This window comes from Cottoperca gobio, chromosome 21 (genome assembly GCF_900634415.1).
Source record: "Cottoperca gobio chromosome 21, fCotGob3.1, whole genome shotgun sequence".
In the NCBI taxonomy this organism is placed as follows: Eukaryota; Metazoa; Chordata; class Actinopteri; order Perciformes; family Bovichtidae; genus Cottoperca; species Cottoperca gobio.
The window spans coordinates 13,329,946-13,348,708 of NC_041375.1; the positions used below are offsets into that span (position 1 = coordinate 13,329,946).

General features: G+C 44.5%; 1 protein-coding gene across 1 annotated transcript; it reads left to right on the plus strand.

The window, feature by feature from the left end:
- Window positions 1-720: 720 nt before the first annotated feature.
- On the plus strand, window positions 721-18,134 carry map3k13 (mitogen-activated protein kinase kinase kinase 13). Its single transcript, XM_029459498.1, is given in 15 exon segments — window positions 721-850; window positions 7,225-7,855; window positions 7,857-7,935; window positions 8,849-9,032; window positions 9,197-9,388; window positions 10,160-10,318; window positions 10,461-10,619; window positions 10,746-10,854; window positions 11,013-11,122; window positions 11,337-11,453; window positions 11,978-12,121; window positions 13,331-14,099; window positions 14,307-14,374; window positions 14,592-14,883; window positions 15,005-18,134. Coding segments are annotated over 14 exon segments (3,042 nt in total). The 5' UTR covers window positions 721-850; window positions 7,225-7,297; the 3' UTR covers window positions 15,107-18,134.
- Window positions 18,135-18,763: the final 629 nt, after the last annotated feature.

Genomic DNA, 18,763 nt, shown 5'->3' on the forward strand with positions numbered 1-18,763 from the left:
AAATGGGATTTTCTAATGTCTAGTTTATCAGTCGAATACTTCTTAGTTTACTAAGAGAAAGCGCAGCTGTGTAGGTCTGAAACTGTAGGTTAATTATAATAACTTGATGACTACAGTCACATATCCAGAGTGTATTTTTAGCTGTGTGTGTGTGTGTGTGTGTGTGTGTGTGTGTGTGTGTGTGTGTGTGTGTCTGTGTGAAATGTTTTGTCACAAATAGAAAACCCATGCTAGAATAGAGGATCCAATGTGCACTCGTATGTTGGATGGAAGGAACTGATTACTGATTTTGCACAAAGGGATTTTCTCTTGTGCAGAAACAGTCTGTCCTACTTACAGTACAGAGACGCCACTGCAGCCGAACCTGCTGTTCCCAGCTGGTGCTGCTTTGAAATACATCCCCCCCTCCTCCTTCTCTTCTCCTCTTCATCTCTCTTTACTCCTCCTCTCTGAGTCTGTACAGAAAGCTCCACCCCTCCTGCTCCCCCCCCCCCCCCCCCTGCTCTTTGAGCCGCGTCCTCTCTGCGTCAGACAGCTCCATTCATGAAAAGTGTGACGTGAGCAGGTCTTCAGCGACCCGGTGACGCTGCCAGCCACCCACTCACATCCCAGGTGCTGCGGGAGTCAGAGGAATGTCCGTCACTCTCCCTCTCTCCCTGCTTTTCTTGCCGTTTTTCTCCATCTTGACCGTCAGTTCAGCCTTTCTACCCCGGCTTTTTTTTTTTTTTACCCTTCCCTTCCAATGCCTCAGAGCTGAGAGAGGACCATGAATCTGAGCTCTGTCTGCTGTGAGTAATCTGCTGATGCTGCGTCTTTGCCGTACATCTGCGTGAAGCGGTGTGATGTGGAGGTACTTCTCCTGCTTGTATATTTCTCTTATATATTGTTTTCATTGATTGTACTTATTTGATGTGTGTGTGTGTGTGTGTGTGTGCAAGAAGACATTCAAGTGTGTGTGCTGTTTGTGTGTGAATCAGCTGCTGTGTCAGTGTTTGTTCAGTAGCAGTGCTGCAGGAGTGTGTTGAGCGGTTGTGCGTCGATGCGTGCAGGGGCTATTTTAAGGCTCAGCGGTGATGCTGCTGCTTTTTGATGCAGTACTTCTCTGTGCCCTCTGAAGGACAGGTTGAGATGTAGGTAAAGGTAAGAAAAAGTCAGAACCTCAATATCCTGATGGAGCAGCCAGATGATACTCTGAGGCATTATAACGCTGGGCAGATGACAGGCTTTTCTGGGGCATACGTGTATTGCCCACAGGGCATTTCAGTATGTGCACATAAACAAATCACATTCACTTTTCTTCTAGATGTTCTTCTTCTTCTTCCCTTTCCTGTTCCATCATCTTTGACTTTTCTCCCCCACTTTGCATCTTCATCCATCTCTTTATTGTACTTGGCTTGGCAGCAGGAACGCTCTGTGTATGCCCACCTCTGTCCTCTGCTACTAAGCATGTTTATGTAACTGCACAGGATGAGTAGCCGGCAGCCGGGCTTTAGAGGAGAAGGAGGAGGGGAGAACTCCCATCCATGCATCCATTCTCCACTGAGTGTTTAAAATAATGGCTACATATTCATGTCATTTTAATTCTAAAGTGTTTTAATTTTAAGTGATTTAATATTAAAACAGAGATGAAGTGCATGTTGCAGGCTTAGTATGAACCCCGGAGCTAATAGAAGCCCTAATGTGTATTGATTTCCTGGCTTTCTGCTGTGGTAAAGTCTGTCTTTAGGCAGAAGAAAGGACGTGTAGTACAAACCCACTTCCTCTTGTTAAACTCACCTGCCCCATTTCTTTTTGTTGCTCTGCAGCTTTGTGTATTTTCATATTGCAGCCCTTAAAATGGTGTCAGTCACAGCCAGTCTCCTGCAATATGGGTGATTGTCTGTTGTGTCACTTTTTGTGTGCGTCTGTCTCTCTCCTCGGCCCTTGTTGTTGGCGGGCTAGGCAGGCCGTCCCTATTAAAAGAGCACAAGGGGGATTGTTGTGGCAGCAGCTGCTCTGGTGTGCAGTGCTGAGTGTGTGTGTGTGTACTGCCGTGCAGGGCAGACAGGCCCAGTTTACATGGAGCCGGCTCCTCTTGTGTCCTTTGTTGTCGCTCTGGGAGTCTTTCCCATTGGATCGTGGTCGGTACAGTATCATGCCGCAAGCAGCCAAAGCAGCAGCAGAAAAGCATTTTTTCTTTCTCATTTTGTGTCCGTCCCTCATTGATTTTCCTCCTTTTTTGTTTCCAGCCACGAAATTGCCCTTTGCTATCTCCCTCATTCATAACCTTCCATGTCCTTTTCTGTCTCGCTAATCTGCTTTTCTTCCTCTACTTTTCTCTAAGCTATTCTCTCCCTCCACTGTCTCCTTGGCCCCACCGTCCCTTTCTGTCTGTTTGCATTCATCATCTCTCCGGATGGATCTGGTTAGCGTTCATAAATAGAGCTCTGTAAAGCTTTTTCCGTTAAGCATTGCCGGTAACAAAGAGTATGCTTGACTGAAAAGGCCGATATTGAAGCCCTGTGAGCTTTTTCAGAGCAGAGTTTGCGTGATACTTGCAGATTTTAAGAGGTTGTGTGTCCTGTTTGCAGTGCTGGCTGCAGCCCCACTGAGAGGCTGGGAGAATGAAGCCGGAGGGAGAGTGTGTGACGTGTCGATGGCGCACACTCTTTTCTTCAGTTATTTATTTTCTCCAATTCTGGCTCGTACCGGCTGAGGCTATTTTGAGGCACAAGTTATGTGTGTGTTTGGAGTGCTAATGAAACCCTGAAATTTAGTGTAATTCTTGTAAAGCGTGTTGGTCAGCTGGGTTCTGTTTGTTGTACTCACTGACAAACACACAGTCAGACGTTGATGTTCTGAACTTTAGAAGAAGAAGCTGAGGTGACGCTGTTTTGTTTTTCCACGTTCATCCTCCTATCAGTCAACTCTCTGGCAGTTTCATTCACCCATTTGACCGCGCTCCTCCTCCCTCTGAGATATCCCTCACAACAAACCAGACATATTCCAGTGTGATCCCACCTGGCATTTTCCTTGTGGGCCTCAGCAGACGTGCAGTTTGCCATGCAACACAAGTCAAACCCCGAGCAGTCAGTTAGGTAGACCGACAGGGATTACTGCTCTTTGGCTGGTTTTCCCCTACGGCCTACACCAGGTATTTAATTCGGCTCAGGTGAGTCACCAGAGGGAATCAGAAGATGAAGAAAGAGGGATTATAGGGAAATGTCTACCATGTGACGGCAGATGCCTGAACGCTGTGCCAGAATTTGTTTATTTCCTTCTCCACCGCTGTGCCCGCAACAGCAGATTATTACTTTCACCCACCTACAGCAGGCTGTCCAATCCCCTCTGGCAGGACTCATGGCCATGGTAGCGAGGGAAAGCTGATTTAGACATCGGCACACATCCGACTATCAAATCAGGATTCATGTTTCAGAGGTCTCTGTATTTGATGTTCATATTGCTAAATAGGTTATAATTCTGTCTGCTTCCAATGACAATGAATAGTATGTTTCCAGATTTTCTGTTTTGTAACATTTGTTACTGACATGACGAACATCGTCAACGGTCCATAGTCTGCATTGACAAGGGAAAGGAGTACAGATACCAGAGTTCAGCTGTTCAACTGTGACCCAGAATAACAGACAGTCACATGAGTAGTTCAGACCATAGAGACTCCAGAGCTACTGATGATAAGAGACTCTTGTATTGGTCCAGTTTATTTAGTTTTCATACTCTAAACCGTTCCTTTTATTGGTTACTTGAGGTGCTCTCAGTGGAGAAGAGCCATCCTTTGCTCCGTTTGTTTTAAGAGAGGACGGATAAAAACGGTCTGGAGCAGGTATTTATCTTTCCCTGGACAGAATCTGTTAAAAAAGAATTGACTCTGGCTCAGTGTGCTTCAGTGTGCTGCAGTCTAATGTCTCTGTATGCCTTAGCTGTGCATTGATATGAAAGTCAGATTTATTATAAATCTGCTGTATCTCTTGAGGCTGACATTTGTACCCGTGTTCTCTTGGGGTAAAGAGCTATAACATGTACTTTGTTGTTAAAATATATTCTGACAAACGTAAAGTATTATCATGGATGGTTTACCCACACTTTAAAAATAGTGAAGACCACTATGTTGTTCTTTATAAGCAACGCTATTCTGCTCTCCCTGTGTGAGTGTTGGGCGAGATTGAGTGTGACTGGTAGCAGAAGGTCAAGATGGATGCTGTGTTGACATGGTAACTTGTGAAAGATGAGGTGGGAGAGCGGCTAAATTGGTTCTTTGTTGGTGGCACAGCTGTCACCTTAAGGGAGGTTCCCTCTATGGGGCCCAGCAGGGCTTCCCTTAATGAGGAGCAGAGTGACAGAGACACAGAGGACACTGCTGCTGCTGTGTGAGTGTGAGCATGAGCATGAATGCAATGTGCACCTCTGTGTGTGTTAAAGGTCTGTCCGGTGCTGCATTAATATATTGTGGACGCTCCAGCTGCTTCTGTGAAGATACAGTATGTCAAAACCACAATAGAAGCAAATATGTTGGCGTTTGCTGAGTCCACAAAAACTCCATTCCCCAAAGAATTGCTTGGAGTAGTAGGATTATTGGATCCTGCCGGATACGTCCCGGTCATGGGTGTGTGTGTGTGTGTGTGTGTGTGTGTGTGTGTGTGTGTGTGTGTGTGTGTGCGTGTGCGTGCGCGAGCATGTGTGGTCTCTGAATCTGATCCCCCTGCACAGCCAGCTGCCATGTACACACACCAACACACACTCACAAAAAGTGTGGTGTCGTATACAATATCAGCAAGGTCTTTTTCTGCCAATACTGCTCCACATCTCTGATGGTGTTCATATACTAGGGATGTACTTACCATGATGCTATTGACATTAGGTCGCCTTTAAAGAGGCAAGAAATGAAAGGAAGTGTTTAGAGGATATATGAAGGGGGAGGGCTGAATAGGGTCTGTGTTTGTACAAGCTTGTCTCTAGAGCCCTGTAGAGGGATTAAAGGATCAGCCCCTGATAATTTATCTCTCTCTCTCTCTCTCTCTCTCTCTCTCTCTCTCTCTCTCTCTCTCTCTCTCTCTCTCTCTCTCTCTCTCTCTCTCTCTCTCGCTCTCTTCTTTTTATCCACTCTGCTGACCATCTGAATTGTGTCCTCTTCTGAAGCAATATCTAGCCTACCTTCTGTGCTTTTGCCCAGTCACGGTCACTTTTGAAAAGTCCTGTGAATAAATGACTGTGTAAATGAAACCCTGGGCCCTTCTTGATGAGAAGCAGACATTATTCATGGGATTCTATGCACATAGAGATCTTCCATTAGAGATAGATGGGAGAGAGTGAGAGGTCCGTTTCCTATTGTTGGCATCAGATATAGATGCATAGACTCAGTCCTGATTCAGAGAGTACAAATGTTGGTAATGGTTGTATGTCAGACTGTGCTCTGTAGTCATTATTTACACAAGATAGTTTAGTGCCGTTTTTGCTGGGTTATAGGGGTCACTGTGCGTGCAGTCTTGTGTCTTAACGTGCATGTTTCTGTCCAGCCGACCACTTCCACCCACTGCGGCACACGTCAGAAGCCCAGTGCCGAGAATTGTCTGTGGGGTGGAATTACAGCGCGGGCCTCTACTCGCACAGCTCGATTGTCTCGGGCTGTGGAGTGGACGGATTTATTGGATACCTGAGAGAGCATTCTCTCCTTCCCCTGCACTCTCAGCAACCTGCTTAGAGACAGGCCTGCATTATAGATGAGCTTCTGGCAGCCACTACACTCTCACAGCGCTCGGGTTACCTCCGATAGATACACACAGATACAGTACATGCATTTGCACAAACGTGTAAGCAGTATCTGCTTGGAGCAATGGACTAGGACGCATATCATATAATTGTGAGCATCTCCACTTTGAGTCATGTCAAGGATTTTTAATCGTCTTACTCTTTCCCCATCTTTTATGTTTTTATTGTCAAATGCTAAATAATAAAGGCACAATGCAAAGTTTTCTGCATCACAGGGATCAAAGCTTTATTGTACTTTGACCTATGCCAAGAGGAAGAACTGTGCCTTCATGCCAGTGTGCCCTGCAGAGGGCAACATAAACAAAGTGCGTTTATGTTGGACCTCCTGACCGACCTGTCCCTTTCAGGAAACCTCCACGTAACACAGAGCCAGCTCACTGCTCTGCCTCTCTGTCTCCTCCCTCCTGGACTTTGATCTCCTGTTCCTGACTGTACACACTGTACAGCCTCTCGCTATCTCCCTCTCTCTCTGTTTCCTACCGCCCCCTCAAACTTGATTGGATTTCTAAGGGCATGTCCTCCTCGGTTTAAAGAGGGGGGGAAAAATCAAGTGTCATTTACAAAGCAATTGATTCCCTGCTTTGTGTCGCTTTGTGGTTAAATGGCCATCTGTTTGTCTGAAAACACAGTTGCAATGTTACAGTTGCAACAAATGAAAGCAACCATGTGTAGGATTTGAACATTTCTAACTTTAGAAAGTCCCAGTTGTGACACCGTGGCAGACAGTATTGCACATCCGATACACATCACACACTCACATCTGACCACAGTTTCTCAATTAGCTTTTCTATCTGTATCACAATATCTATCAATACTTACACTAATAAGCAGGTTAGCATGGTATGGATTTGACTTCCGGTGATGCAGTGACTGAAGTGAACTGTTCTGCAGCTGGCTACGGGCCTTTGGTGGCTCTGCTGGTTATTAAGCAGTGAGAATGGGATGTGCGTGCCAGATGTTTTGCTCTCAGCTGTCCTAATACACAGAAAGACTTTTAATCCCTGCTATACTGTTAGTGCTACACAGAGAAAATATTAAAGCCCCGGTTGTGTGTCTGTGTCTGTGTGTTTGTGTGTTATTTTGTTGGTTAAATCCAACAAATTTCCCAGACATTTCCCAGAATTACATTATTTGTATCTACTCTGCAATGTCTTTCATTCAACAATTCTGTCTCTTGTGCATTGATTTAAAGCCTTTCTTATATTTCTGATCTCCTCCACCCTGCAGTGTTTGCACTCTGTAGTAAAAATAATCATCATTACTGTAAACTCTCTCAATCCCAGATCTATGAGAGGAAATGAGAGAATTTAATTTCTCTTGGTGGAAGTAAAAAGGCCCCATGGCAACAGTTAGTGTTTATGTTGTATCAGCTTTTTCATTGTAATCTGCATTTCATTTCCCATGGACTAAATAATGTAGATAACCTCTCTCTTTCTTGTTCTGTGTCGCTCCACTCTGTAGGTGATTTTCATCATTCAGACAAACCAGTGTGTTAGGACGCGTCCCGCTCATTGTCACTGTGTAGCCCATACACATGCACGAAACCATGGGTAGCTCCCCCGAGGTGCTCTCGTGGACGTCCTGCCCCAGTCTGCTGGTGGGTAAACTGAAGGAGGAGCTCAAACTCACCGTGGTTGGGGACAACGTGAAGAAATCAAATGTGCCCAATTCCCAACCTCAGCCTCCTCAGTCCCCTCCACCCAACCTACCTCCTCAGATTATCACAGACCTGGCCCCGCCGACGCACCTGCCCGTCCCCCTGCAGACGCTGCAGACGCCCGGCCAGGACGAGGACTCAGTGCTGGGGGGTATAACTCCCCCAAACACAGCCCTAAGTGTGGACTCAACACGGAGCGAGGGCGGGCACTTTGACAACAGCGTGCTCCAGCTGCAGGAGCAGAGCCACGAGGAAGCCGGATCGCCGGCCTCCTGTGAGCATGGTTGTGGAAGTGGCATGGAGGAGCAGATGGGAGAAGGGGACTGTCCCATGGACCACGGTGGAGAGGGGAGGCAGAGCCACCCTCATCATCACCCTGATGACATCAAGCTGCACTTCCACAGAGCGGGGCCTGGCTCGGGCGGGTTCTTAGAGGGGCTTGTTCGGCTGTCTTCGGCCTGTCTGGAACATCATAGGGAAGACTTACTCTACAGAATACAAGCTACAACAGCAAGGTTAGTTCTGTTTTGTATCTTTCTGCATGTCATCAATTTAGATTCCCTCCCGGTTCTCATGATGTAGTCTGAAACTGTAATTGACTAACCACTCCACCATATTTCTGTTGTGGGTGAAGCGGTACAGCTGTCAGCTTAAATTGAGGTCATGGTTAAGGTAGACCCGCCTTGCTGCAGGATACGAGTCGAGGTCAGACAGAACTGGGCTGGGTCCCGTGGTTGGTCAGCTAATGTCCGAATGTAATGGGCTGGAGATTTCATCAGCTTCTCTTCTGCGCTGCTTTCAAAACCACATAGCGAGGATGGGACAGCACATGACTCACTGTTTGACAGTTATAGCTGTTGTGTACAAGGTGGAAACCATGTTGGGCGTCTTTTTCTTGTGCTGTAACTCTGAGCTGTTTCGATGAGGATGGTTGAAGGAAATTTAAAGTACATGACATTTATTTTGGGTTCATATTTTAGAGGACTAGTTTGACATTTCACATGGAAGCAACTTTACTCAGCCAATACTTCTTTCAGCACATAACCCTCAGTGTAATGGCACATTTTACAAATTTAAAAAACAAGATATATGTTCTTAATTAGTGACCTTAAGCTGTACTGCTACTTGGATTTTTATTACTTTTAGGCAAAGCCCCTTTTTCCAGTCTTTGTGCTAAGCTAAGCTAACTGGCTGCTAGTAGCTTCAAATTTACCGTTCAGAGAAGAGAGTGGTATCAATCTGCTGATCAAACTCTCAGCAAAAAGCGACTAGGCCTATTTTTTAAAATGTCAAACTATTCCTTTGAAGTGCAAATGTGACCGCACAAAGAGCACAGATGAAAACAAGACGAAAAACAACATTAAATACCAAACAATCTTATATCACTCAATATTTTATTTTGACAAAATGGAATGTACTTGTTTCCAGACATGTGGGAGGTCCCATTTGAGGAAATCTCCGAGTTGCAGTGGCTGGGCAGCGGTGCACAGGGAGCTGTCTTCTTGGGCAAGTTCCGCTCTGAGGAGGTGGCCATCAAGAAGGTGCATGAGCAGAAGGAGACAGACATCAAACCCTTGAGAAAACTCAAGCATCCAAATATCATCAGCTTCAAGTAAGTCTACGACCACTTGAGCTGGCATGTTACCGGATGTCGCACGATGTCGTCTTGTTATTTTCTGATGGTGTCCAAATGTGCACGGTTGAAACATATTGGGGTTTATCATTATCGGGATCCGTAAGTCTATAAATGTGTTTCTTGTGTTTTGTCCAACTTAGGGGTGTGTGTACCCAGGCGCCTTGTTACTGCATCATCATGGAGTACTGTGCCCAGGGCCAGCTGTATGAGGTGCTGAGGGCAGGGAGGAAAGTGACCCCCAGGATGCTGGTGGACTGGGCTACAGGCATCGCCAGCGGCATGAACTACCTACACCTGCACAAGATCATCCACAGAGATCTCAAGTCTCCCAAGTAAGTTTCCACTGTTGCTGGTGTTGTAAGATGAGAGTATCATGTTTGTTGGGAAGCATGATAAATGAGAAGTTTATATGATTATGTAGTATTTAGAAGAAGAAGAAGAAGAAGAAGAAGAGAGCGGGCATATTCCTAAAGCTGATCAGCATGTTCACCATTTCTTTGCCCAGAGCAGCAACAACAATTCATCCTTTCAGCTGTGAGTCGTCTTGACGTTAACTCAAATGCCATTCTCAGAATTAATAAAAGCTATTTGCCTTGACATAAGAGTCAAGACACAGTGTCCTGTCTCATCCTGCTCCTCCTCCTCCTCCTGTACACTGTAGTCCTGTTTCTCTCAAATCAATATCATCTTGCTGCTGCAGTGCCAAACACTGTTTTAGTCAGCAGAATGATAGCAGGCTGAATGTGCTGGAAAGGTCAGTCTCATTTGGCTAATGGGGTGATATAATCCAGAAATGTGCTTCTGGAACCATCTTTTTGGCTTGAGGATTGAAATGTTACAAACAGAAAGTCATACCCCTTTAAAACCAGTAGACATGTCACAGTAAAAGGTTTTCCTCAGTCTGAATGGTTTGACCCAGGTTAATCTGACTTGGATTAATGTCGGTCTGACACGGCTTGGCTTCAATATGTTTTTAGAATGACTTTACAGGTGATCTATATTAGTATAAGACTACTGTAAACTTGTCTTTTTTGGTCCTCTTAATCAAACGGTCTGACGTTGCTAACAAGTCTATGTGTTTTGTGTTTTGTGTTTTTCTTTAGTGTTCTGGTCACCTACAACGACACTGTGAAAATCTCCGACTTTGGAACGTCCAAAGAGCTCAGTGACAAAAGTACAAAGATGTCATTTGCGGGTACAGTGGCCTGGATGGCCCCAGAAGTGATAAGAAATGAGCCTGTGTCTGAAAAAGTAGACATCTGGTGAGTACTAAAATGATACACATTTTAAAACAATACATTATATTAAGAAATAAGAAAGGCATTAGAGTTACAGTATATATATGTTTGTCATCTGTTGATGTTGCTGTAGTGAGATCTGACTCTCTTTGCTTTTCTGCTGAAGGTCATTTGGAGTTGTGTTGTGGGAACTTCTGACCGGAGAGATTCCCTACAAAGACGTGGACTCCTCTGCCATTATTTGGGGTGTTGGCAGCAACAGTCTTCACCTTCCTGTCCCCTCCACCTGCCCGGATGGCTTCAAGATCCTCATGAAACAAACATGGTGCGTGTGAATCATACTGTATATTATGTTTAATAGCATCTTTGTCCAGCACGTCTGTTAGAATAAGTGCATTCTCACGGTTCTCATATAATCACATCTCCTCTCCCTGTTATTTGTTGATTCCAGGCAAGGAAAGCCGAGGAATCGGCCTTCGTTTCGTCAGATCCTCCTACACCTCGACATTGCCGCCGCTGATGTCCTAGGAGCTCCTCAGGAGACCTACTTCCAGTCTCAGGTCGGCAATATAACTGCAGAACACAATAACCTTCACTTTGTACACAGACAGTATTTGCTTTGGTCTAGGGAATATTATACTCTCAGGTACAGCTCTGAGGTAAAACCACCCGATGGCTTTTGTTGTCAGCTATTTGACTGTGTCGTTCCATCTTACAGGTAGAATGGAGGGAGGAAGTAAAGAAACATTTTGAGAAGATCAAAAGTGAAGGCACCTGTATCCACAGGCTGGATGAGGAGCTGATCCGACGCAGGAGGGATGAACTCAGGTGTGTAAGAAAGGAGAGCCAGAAGGAGACATGTCCACATTTACAGAAAAAGAAAGCAACAGTAAACATGTTGTAGCTCCTCCTGATTTCAAAAGTACTTCTGTATTATATGTAATTACTTTTGCATGGATTTATCTCTTCTTGTTAAGGATATAGTTTGGAAATTGAAGTTGGTGGACGTGAATATTTGTCTGCATTTCCCAAACTCTGTCAGGCACGCACTGGACATCCGGGAGCACTATGAGAGGAAGCTGGAGAGAGCCAACAACCTCTATATGGAGCTCAGTGCCATCATGCTGCAGCTGGAGGTCCGAGAGAAGGAACTAATGAAGTATGTCAATAAATCCTATACCACAGTAGTCATCCGCTAGCTTTACCGCTGTCTTTCCTTTCCTCATTATCGGGCCTTAAATCTGTGTATTACTATTTCCTCTTTCCTCTAAGGCAATTCCAGTAATGAGTTATTTGAAATTATTACAATGGCCTGGCAAGAGAATTAAATGTATATTCATCTCGTGAGAAGAATGGATAAAAAGTCATTGTTTTGCAGCAACAGGGCGTTTTTCACATTTCCGCCTGAATTCTTTTAGGCATTTACTTGTTTTTGCTCCCTTGATTTGTTGCCAATTCCTTGACCTATTTTTTCCTCCATCTGGATTTTCTTCCTCTTCTGAATAATTCCTGTGTATGTTGTCACAGAAGTAGGAGAATCTGTATTGGTTTCATGTACATTTATATAGATGTGTACACCTTACATGAGTTTTGTGTTCTAGAGTTTATAGTAATAAAAGTCAAACTGAATGTGATTGCTGTGCACTGTAAAATAACTCCAAACTAATTTTGCCATCCCTGTAGGAGAGAGCAGGCAGTGGAGAAGAAATATCCCGGGACCTATAAGCGCCACCTGGTCAGACCCATCGTCAGGTCCAACGCTGTTGAGAAGCTCATCAAGAAGAAGAGCAGCATGTCCCACAAACCTGGGATGCCCCCCACTAAAAGGTCTGAACCGTAGCAAATTGAGCAGCTAATTGTAAAAGAAAAACAACTGTAACTTCCTGTTGCAGCTGCTATACTGTACAGCCACTAGATCAGGGGTGGGAAACCTCCGGCCTCTGGGCCATATACAGCCCGTGAGACCATTTGATCCGGCCCTCGAGGTGATTCGTAAAACGCACGCAAAATAAATCCACTAGCAAAAACAACTAGACGGCAATATTTTAAACTGGCGACTAACTGTTTTTCCCGGCCAAGGTCAGGGTCCTTAAACACTACACGAGCGGAATGTCACACTTTCCAGGAGAAATTGGACAAACGATTATTTATTTGTGGAAGTAAAAGGCCAGTGTGTCTAGTTTGTGCGGATGTACTTGCGGTGATTAAAAATAATCTCGAGCGTCATTACTGCACGAAACATGTCGAACTGCACGAGCTGAAAGGACGAGTGCGTTTGGATAAAGTTAACGCTCTTCGGCGGAGTTTGGCCCAACAAGCAGCTCTCTGCAGAGCGGAACATACAAACATGGACAGATAGAGAGGTAGACCACCACACCAAGAACAGACTGTTCCACCACTGCTGTGCAATTATCACTGCCATTTACAATACTCACTTTATTTTCTATCAACCTCTTGGTACTTATATTATTTTTTATTCTATTTAATTATTGTGTACTGCCTTTTTACTTCATATGTTCTTTTGCTGTGACAAGATACATTTCCCCGTTGTGGGACTAATAAAGGATTTCTGATAAAACAGAAAGATACATGGAGAAAAAAGTTGCTTTTTTGCACAGCATAAAAAAAGGTGAAATGAATGGACTTTTCAACTTTGCAGAGGTTATGAGTTCAATAATTAGTATGGCCCTCGAAAGATGTTGTAAAAAAAGAAAATGGCCCTTGATAGGAAAAAGGTTCCCCACCCCTGCTCTAGATGATTAGTTAGAAAATGTATCCATTAAAAAGTGACAATTCTACAAGGGTATTAGGGTCTGGGGAGACGTGTAATATTTGAGAAAAACAATTAAAATTTTAAGATTACATTTGTAAATTTACGAAACAAAACTTGGATATTCTCTGAATATATTTTATACTATATATATTATGTTCTGGTGAAGCCAGAAGTGTCATTAGAAGACATCGGACATAAAGTGTTGATGAAAATAAATGAATTCAGATTCATTACGTTAATGTTGCCGAATGCATTTCTTTCAGGCCAGACTTGCTTCGCTCTGATGGTATCCCCGGCCTCGACCCTTTCCCCTCCCCCTCGCCTCTCTCTGCCAGCCCGAAGATCTCCACGCCTCCTGGCAAAGCCCGCTACCGAAGCAAGCCTCGTCACCGCCGGGCCAACAGTAAAGGAAGCCACAGCGAGTTCCCCGGGTTGTTGAAGCCTCTTGCTGGGGTGTTAGAAGACGCCCAGTCTCTCCAGGAGCAGCCGTTCCTCCATCACCACCACCACCACCCACCACCAACCGTGGGGCCCCTCCTCCCCTTGAAGGGCCGCGAGGAGGCCGTTGTCAACTGTGCCAACAACCTGCGTTACTTCGGCCCCGCAGCTGCCCTCCGTAGCCCTCAGACAGACCACCTGCAGCGCCGCGTTTCTGGCTCCAGCCCTGACCTCATATCCACTGCTGTGGATGCAGACACGCGACAGCGGACTTCATCCACCAGCGGCAGTCTTGTTGCAGGTGCTGGCGCTGGCGCTGGTGCTGGTTCTTTGTGTCCCTGCTGCCAGGCTCACCCCTTCCCCGGCTGCCTACACTGTCAGGAGACCCCTCCTGCTTCAAGCCACCCAGAATTGCCCCAATACTCCCTGCTCAACACCCAGGAAGGCACTGCATCTTCTTTAGGTGCTCCTGGCAAAGGTCCAGCCTCAGACGGAGAGGCCACAAAGAAGGCTGAACCACAGGAACAAGCGGCTTCCCAACGCTCTCACACCCTGCTCACTGCACTGCCCCGCTCTCTCAGACCTCTCAGGAAGGTGAGCAAAGCTGGTAGCCTTATGCCTTATGCCTTAGCCTGTGTGTGTGTGTGTGTGTGTGTGTGTGTGTGTGTGTGTGTGTGTGTGTGTGTGTGTGTGTGTGTGTGTGTGTGTGTGTGTGTGTGTGTGTGTGTGTGTGCGTGTGCGTGTGTGCGTGCGTGTGTGTGAAAGATGATGGATTAACAGCTGTTATTGCTTCTCTTCCAGGGCGATGAGTCGTCTGAAGAGGAGGAGGGGGAGGTTGATAGTGAAGTGGAGTTTCCAAGGAGACAGAGGTAAAAATACAGTTGGTTGCTAAGTTTGCTACATTGACCTTCACTGTGTTGTAACACTGTTACATCATGTGCTGTAACAAAAGAAAAGTCATAACCAAAATAATGATTATGGTTTGTAGGACTTGTTTGTTGGAGCCGGGGATGAACCCGTTTTAAAGGTAACAACTGGAGTAAAAGAGCATCAACATCTTTTTGTTCTTCCTCTGCTCCCTCACAGACCTCATCGCTGTATGAGCAGCTTCCAGTCCTACTCCACCTTCAGCTCAGAGAACCTGTCGGTGTCTGACGGGGAGGAGGGAAACACCAGCGATCACTCTCACAGCGGGCCCCTGGAGAGGCTGAGCACCAGTCAGGAGGAGCACCTGGATGAGCTGCTGTCACACACACCGGACATCCCCATCGACATCTCCACCCAGTCAGACGGCCTCTCTGACAAGGAGTGCGCCGTCCGCAGGGTGAAGACCCAGATCTCACTGGGGAAACTGTGCTCTGACGAACACAGCTACGAGGTCAGTGCTGTGGATGATCTGTTAATTTTAGCTATGCTCGCAACGACTAAAATATAAAAAATATATATTTTAAAGCAGTTGCCTAACACCAAATCTGTCTTTTCTCTCGTTTTCCTCCCAGAATCCACTACAGTTTGGGGACTCAGACTGTGATACGTCCGAAGCCGAGTGCTCCGATGCCACCATCAGAAACAACAAAATCGGGGCTCCTTCCTCGTGGTGAAACGCGCCCCTGGGCTCCGTTCTGTTTTTGCCTGGAGGCCACCGTGTCCCACTCTGCCCTGCAGAAAATACAGCAATAAGAAGACGACATTGTAAACAAAGCTCCTTATATCAAAGCCCCATGCAATCTCTCCCAGAACTCTTCCCTTCATAACCCCCACCCCCCATCTCTAGCACAGCATCCAGGCAACCCATGGCAGGGATTCCCTTTTGAATGATATTGTACAGTAGATTGTGCAACAGTCATAATTTATTTTGAAGGAATATTCAGGACATCTGTAAATTCTCTGATCTGAGCAGAGAATTGTTTTTGAAACTGAGCATGGGCTTCGTGTGTGATGATGATGATGATGATGATGATGATGATGATGATGATGACATCTAGCAGTGTGGAGTTACATCACTGCAATTAGACTAAAATACCCAACCAACATGGACCCCTTTACCAAAGTAAGACCACCCTGCTTTATCATGAGCCGCTGTACCATGCCTTCCCCAACTTCCATCCCGTCCCCACAATGGTGAGTGAGGAACAGGGAGCTTATAAAACCACCAGCATGAACAACCGGACTCCCTTTCCTCCCTTGAAAAAGCCACATGTGTCTCGTCAGTCATCGGGGGATCCCCGCTAAACTGTCCAAGCATGCCTGTGCAGCTCGAAAAATGCAAAAACGCTGTCAGAAGACTGCATGAAGTGGACACGCTAGCAGAGCAATGAAGACTCAGCTGACTGCTCAGGGGAGGATAAAAAAAATAAAAAAATAACTCTTCCTCTGTGACCCAGCTCATCCTTCTCCGAGACATGCCAAAGTCGTCATCATCAATCAGATGTCATGAGTTGTTTAGGAAGTTATCAGTGTGTGTATGAAAACAAAGCCCTTTCCTCTCCATTAGACATTCAAGTCTCATCTCAGGATTGTTCGAGGACTGTGAGAAACTGGACTGGACCAATTATTGTATGTAGGAATCTTTTTTTTGTGCGACACATAATATGGACCATATAGGAATATTAAAAAGGGTCCTACAGATAACCTTGATGTTCAACCCTTAATTGTTGTAACAGATGTTAAGGTTATGTAGACATGTAGAGCGTTTTAGTTGCTATCCAGGCGCAGTATCCCATTTCTTGAAATCAATAGGTGCAGCTCCCATTTACCATTTTCCAACAGGGTAATTTCTACTGTCTGATAAGCAATGTCCAAAAACAATAATTGCTTTCTGTGCTGTAGTGAGTTAAACAGCAATAATGTAGGTTGTCGCTCAGGTGAGAAAGTTGCTTGCTCAGGATCCGGGGCGTCTAGCAGGCTAGACACAACACAGTGACTGGTGGCTAGAGGAGAGCAGGGTGAATCAGCGTAGCATAGATGCTATGTTTTTAAATTGGCCCATTTTTAGGAACTTGCTTTTCCGGTTGTTTGATGCTCAGGTTTTGTGTTGCTGAAAGCAGGAGCAATATATCAACAGCCACTAGATGGCGGCAGTCACAATTACTTTCTTCACCTTGTGTTTTGTCCTGGCTCCATTCTTTATTTTTCTAACCAAGGTAATTTATCTGAAGTTTCCCATCACCATCCATATCCTAGAAACCCAGCAATATTACTATTTTTATCTTGTTGTCTTTGAAAAGGGATACTGCATCTGTGAGAGCTTTTTAACATATTTTTTAAACTCCCTATTAGAGTGTTTGTTATCCACCTTAATGAAAAATAGCCAGCCAGGGTTGAATTTTAACAATAATGATGTCAAGATGTCAGCTCAAGTGTACGCAGACGGCTGAGATTCAGAGTTAGGAAATAAAAGCCAGAGACGAGGCCACAGAGCAAAAAAAGCTGCTCTTGGTTTTCAACAACCTCATCTCAGTGTTAGCTCCTCCTGTTGTATATAAACATCTGTAAATGTAATGTAATCTGTTTTTGTCCTCTCTCTCTATAACGTATCTCACAGCTCCGACAGAGCCTTGTGTCACTGATGACCAGCCCGAGCAGGAAATGCTTCCATCTGTATTGTATCAGTATTGATCACTGTGTGAGTCATGAGGACCGAGTAGCACAAGGTGAATCTAAAACTGTACTGATGGATCTATTACCTTTTTTTTTTTGCTTGAAAGCTTCGGAAAGGCTTACACCTAGCTCCGAAAGCAACCGCTGCCTTTCCTCAAGGCTCCTTCAACCATCTTCACTCTGTTTACGTTTTTGTGAAATAACCTAGTGTATTGTAATGACTGGGTAATCCGATCAAGCTGTTTATAACATTGTCTTTCTGGCATATATCCTGTGAAGTATGATTGTTGTAAAGGTTTAATTTAATTTTGATTCTTGTTTTATTTTTATTTGTAGCTGGCCTACATGATTATTGAATTAATGTATTATGAATGACTGGTAAGGTGTTCTTTAATTTTAGGCAGCTTTAGAAATGTCATGACCTATGATTTATTTTGAAAAGTATTATTTAAAGGAAGCACAATGAATTGGTATGGGAAGAGGACAGTGTTTGTATGGGAGAACAAAAAGCATTGTCATATCACGGCCATAGTTTTTGTCTTTGTGACCCTGCAGGGGTCTATTCATCATTTACATCATGAAGTATTGATTTAGCAGACTTTACGTCAGTAATTCGAAACATCAGGCGTTCCTAAAGCTTTTTTATTTCAAAATAGGTGCTGAGGAATCACTTCGAGTCAGTGCAATGTCACAGCAGGGTAAATGAGACGTTAAGCCTGAAGGCATGTGTGATGCCAACTTCTGTACTTCTGCAGAGATCCCTTCCTTTCCTTTTTAATCAAAATTCCAGTTACTTACATCTGAATTTCTGTGAAATTGTCTCTAACTGTAGACATCATTTTGCCTCATCCCATGTATCAAACATCTGTTTCTTTGTTGCTCTCATTTCCAACTCCCTTTCCTGTTGAATGGCATTACGATCAACCAATCCTGTCCGTTTCCTGTATTATCCAGTGTACAGTGCAATGGGCATCTGGGAGAAATAAAATCAGAGCAAACAACTGCATGGAATAAATGCTGATGTACTGTACCCAACACAGTGTGGTGCGTCTTTTCTGCTTGTTGATTTTCATCTCTTTAAATATACCCAGAATTTATATTATATTATAGTTATTGATAGACTTAGTGAGTTGGAGAGATCAATTTCATGCACCTTTCATGTGTAGTCATAGAAGCTATAGTAACGGGTCTAAAAGATATTACTATAACTTTTGCTAGGCAAGAGTATTAGACGTGTTCTGAAGTATATACAAAGAAAACTTGATGGTAGGGTATGGTGCATTATAGAGAGTGGTCGACAGTAAATGAGTTTAGCTTCCAAACAGTAACGTAGGATGACCAAGTAATCAACTCCGTCGTAAATTTGATCATGTTAAATTATCATGAAAAAAATGTTTCTGAGGAAAAACAATTCAATAGACAATTCTGTGCAATGAATGACACAAAGCTTGATAAACGTACAGAATAGAGGCATTTATTTTTGATAAATAAGACGTGTTACTTTGCAAAACCTCGTTAAAAAAACTAAAACAATAAATGAATCCACATGTTGCTATCTTTAATTGACTTGAGGTCTACACGTCACTGAATGCATGCAACTCCTTGAAATTGATTTTACATTAAAACACAGTTGCGTACTCGATGAACAAGCTTGTAAA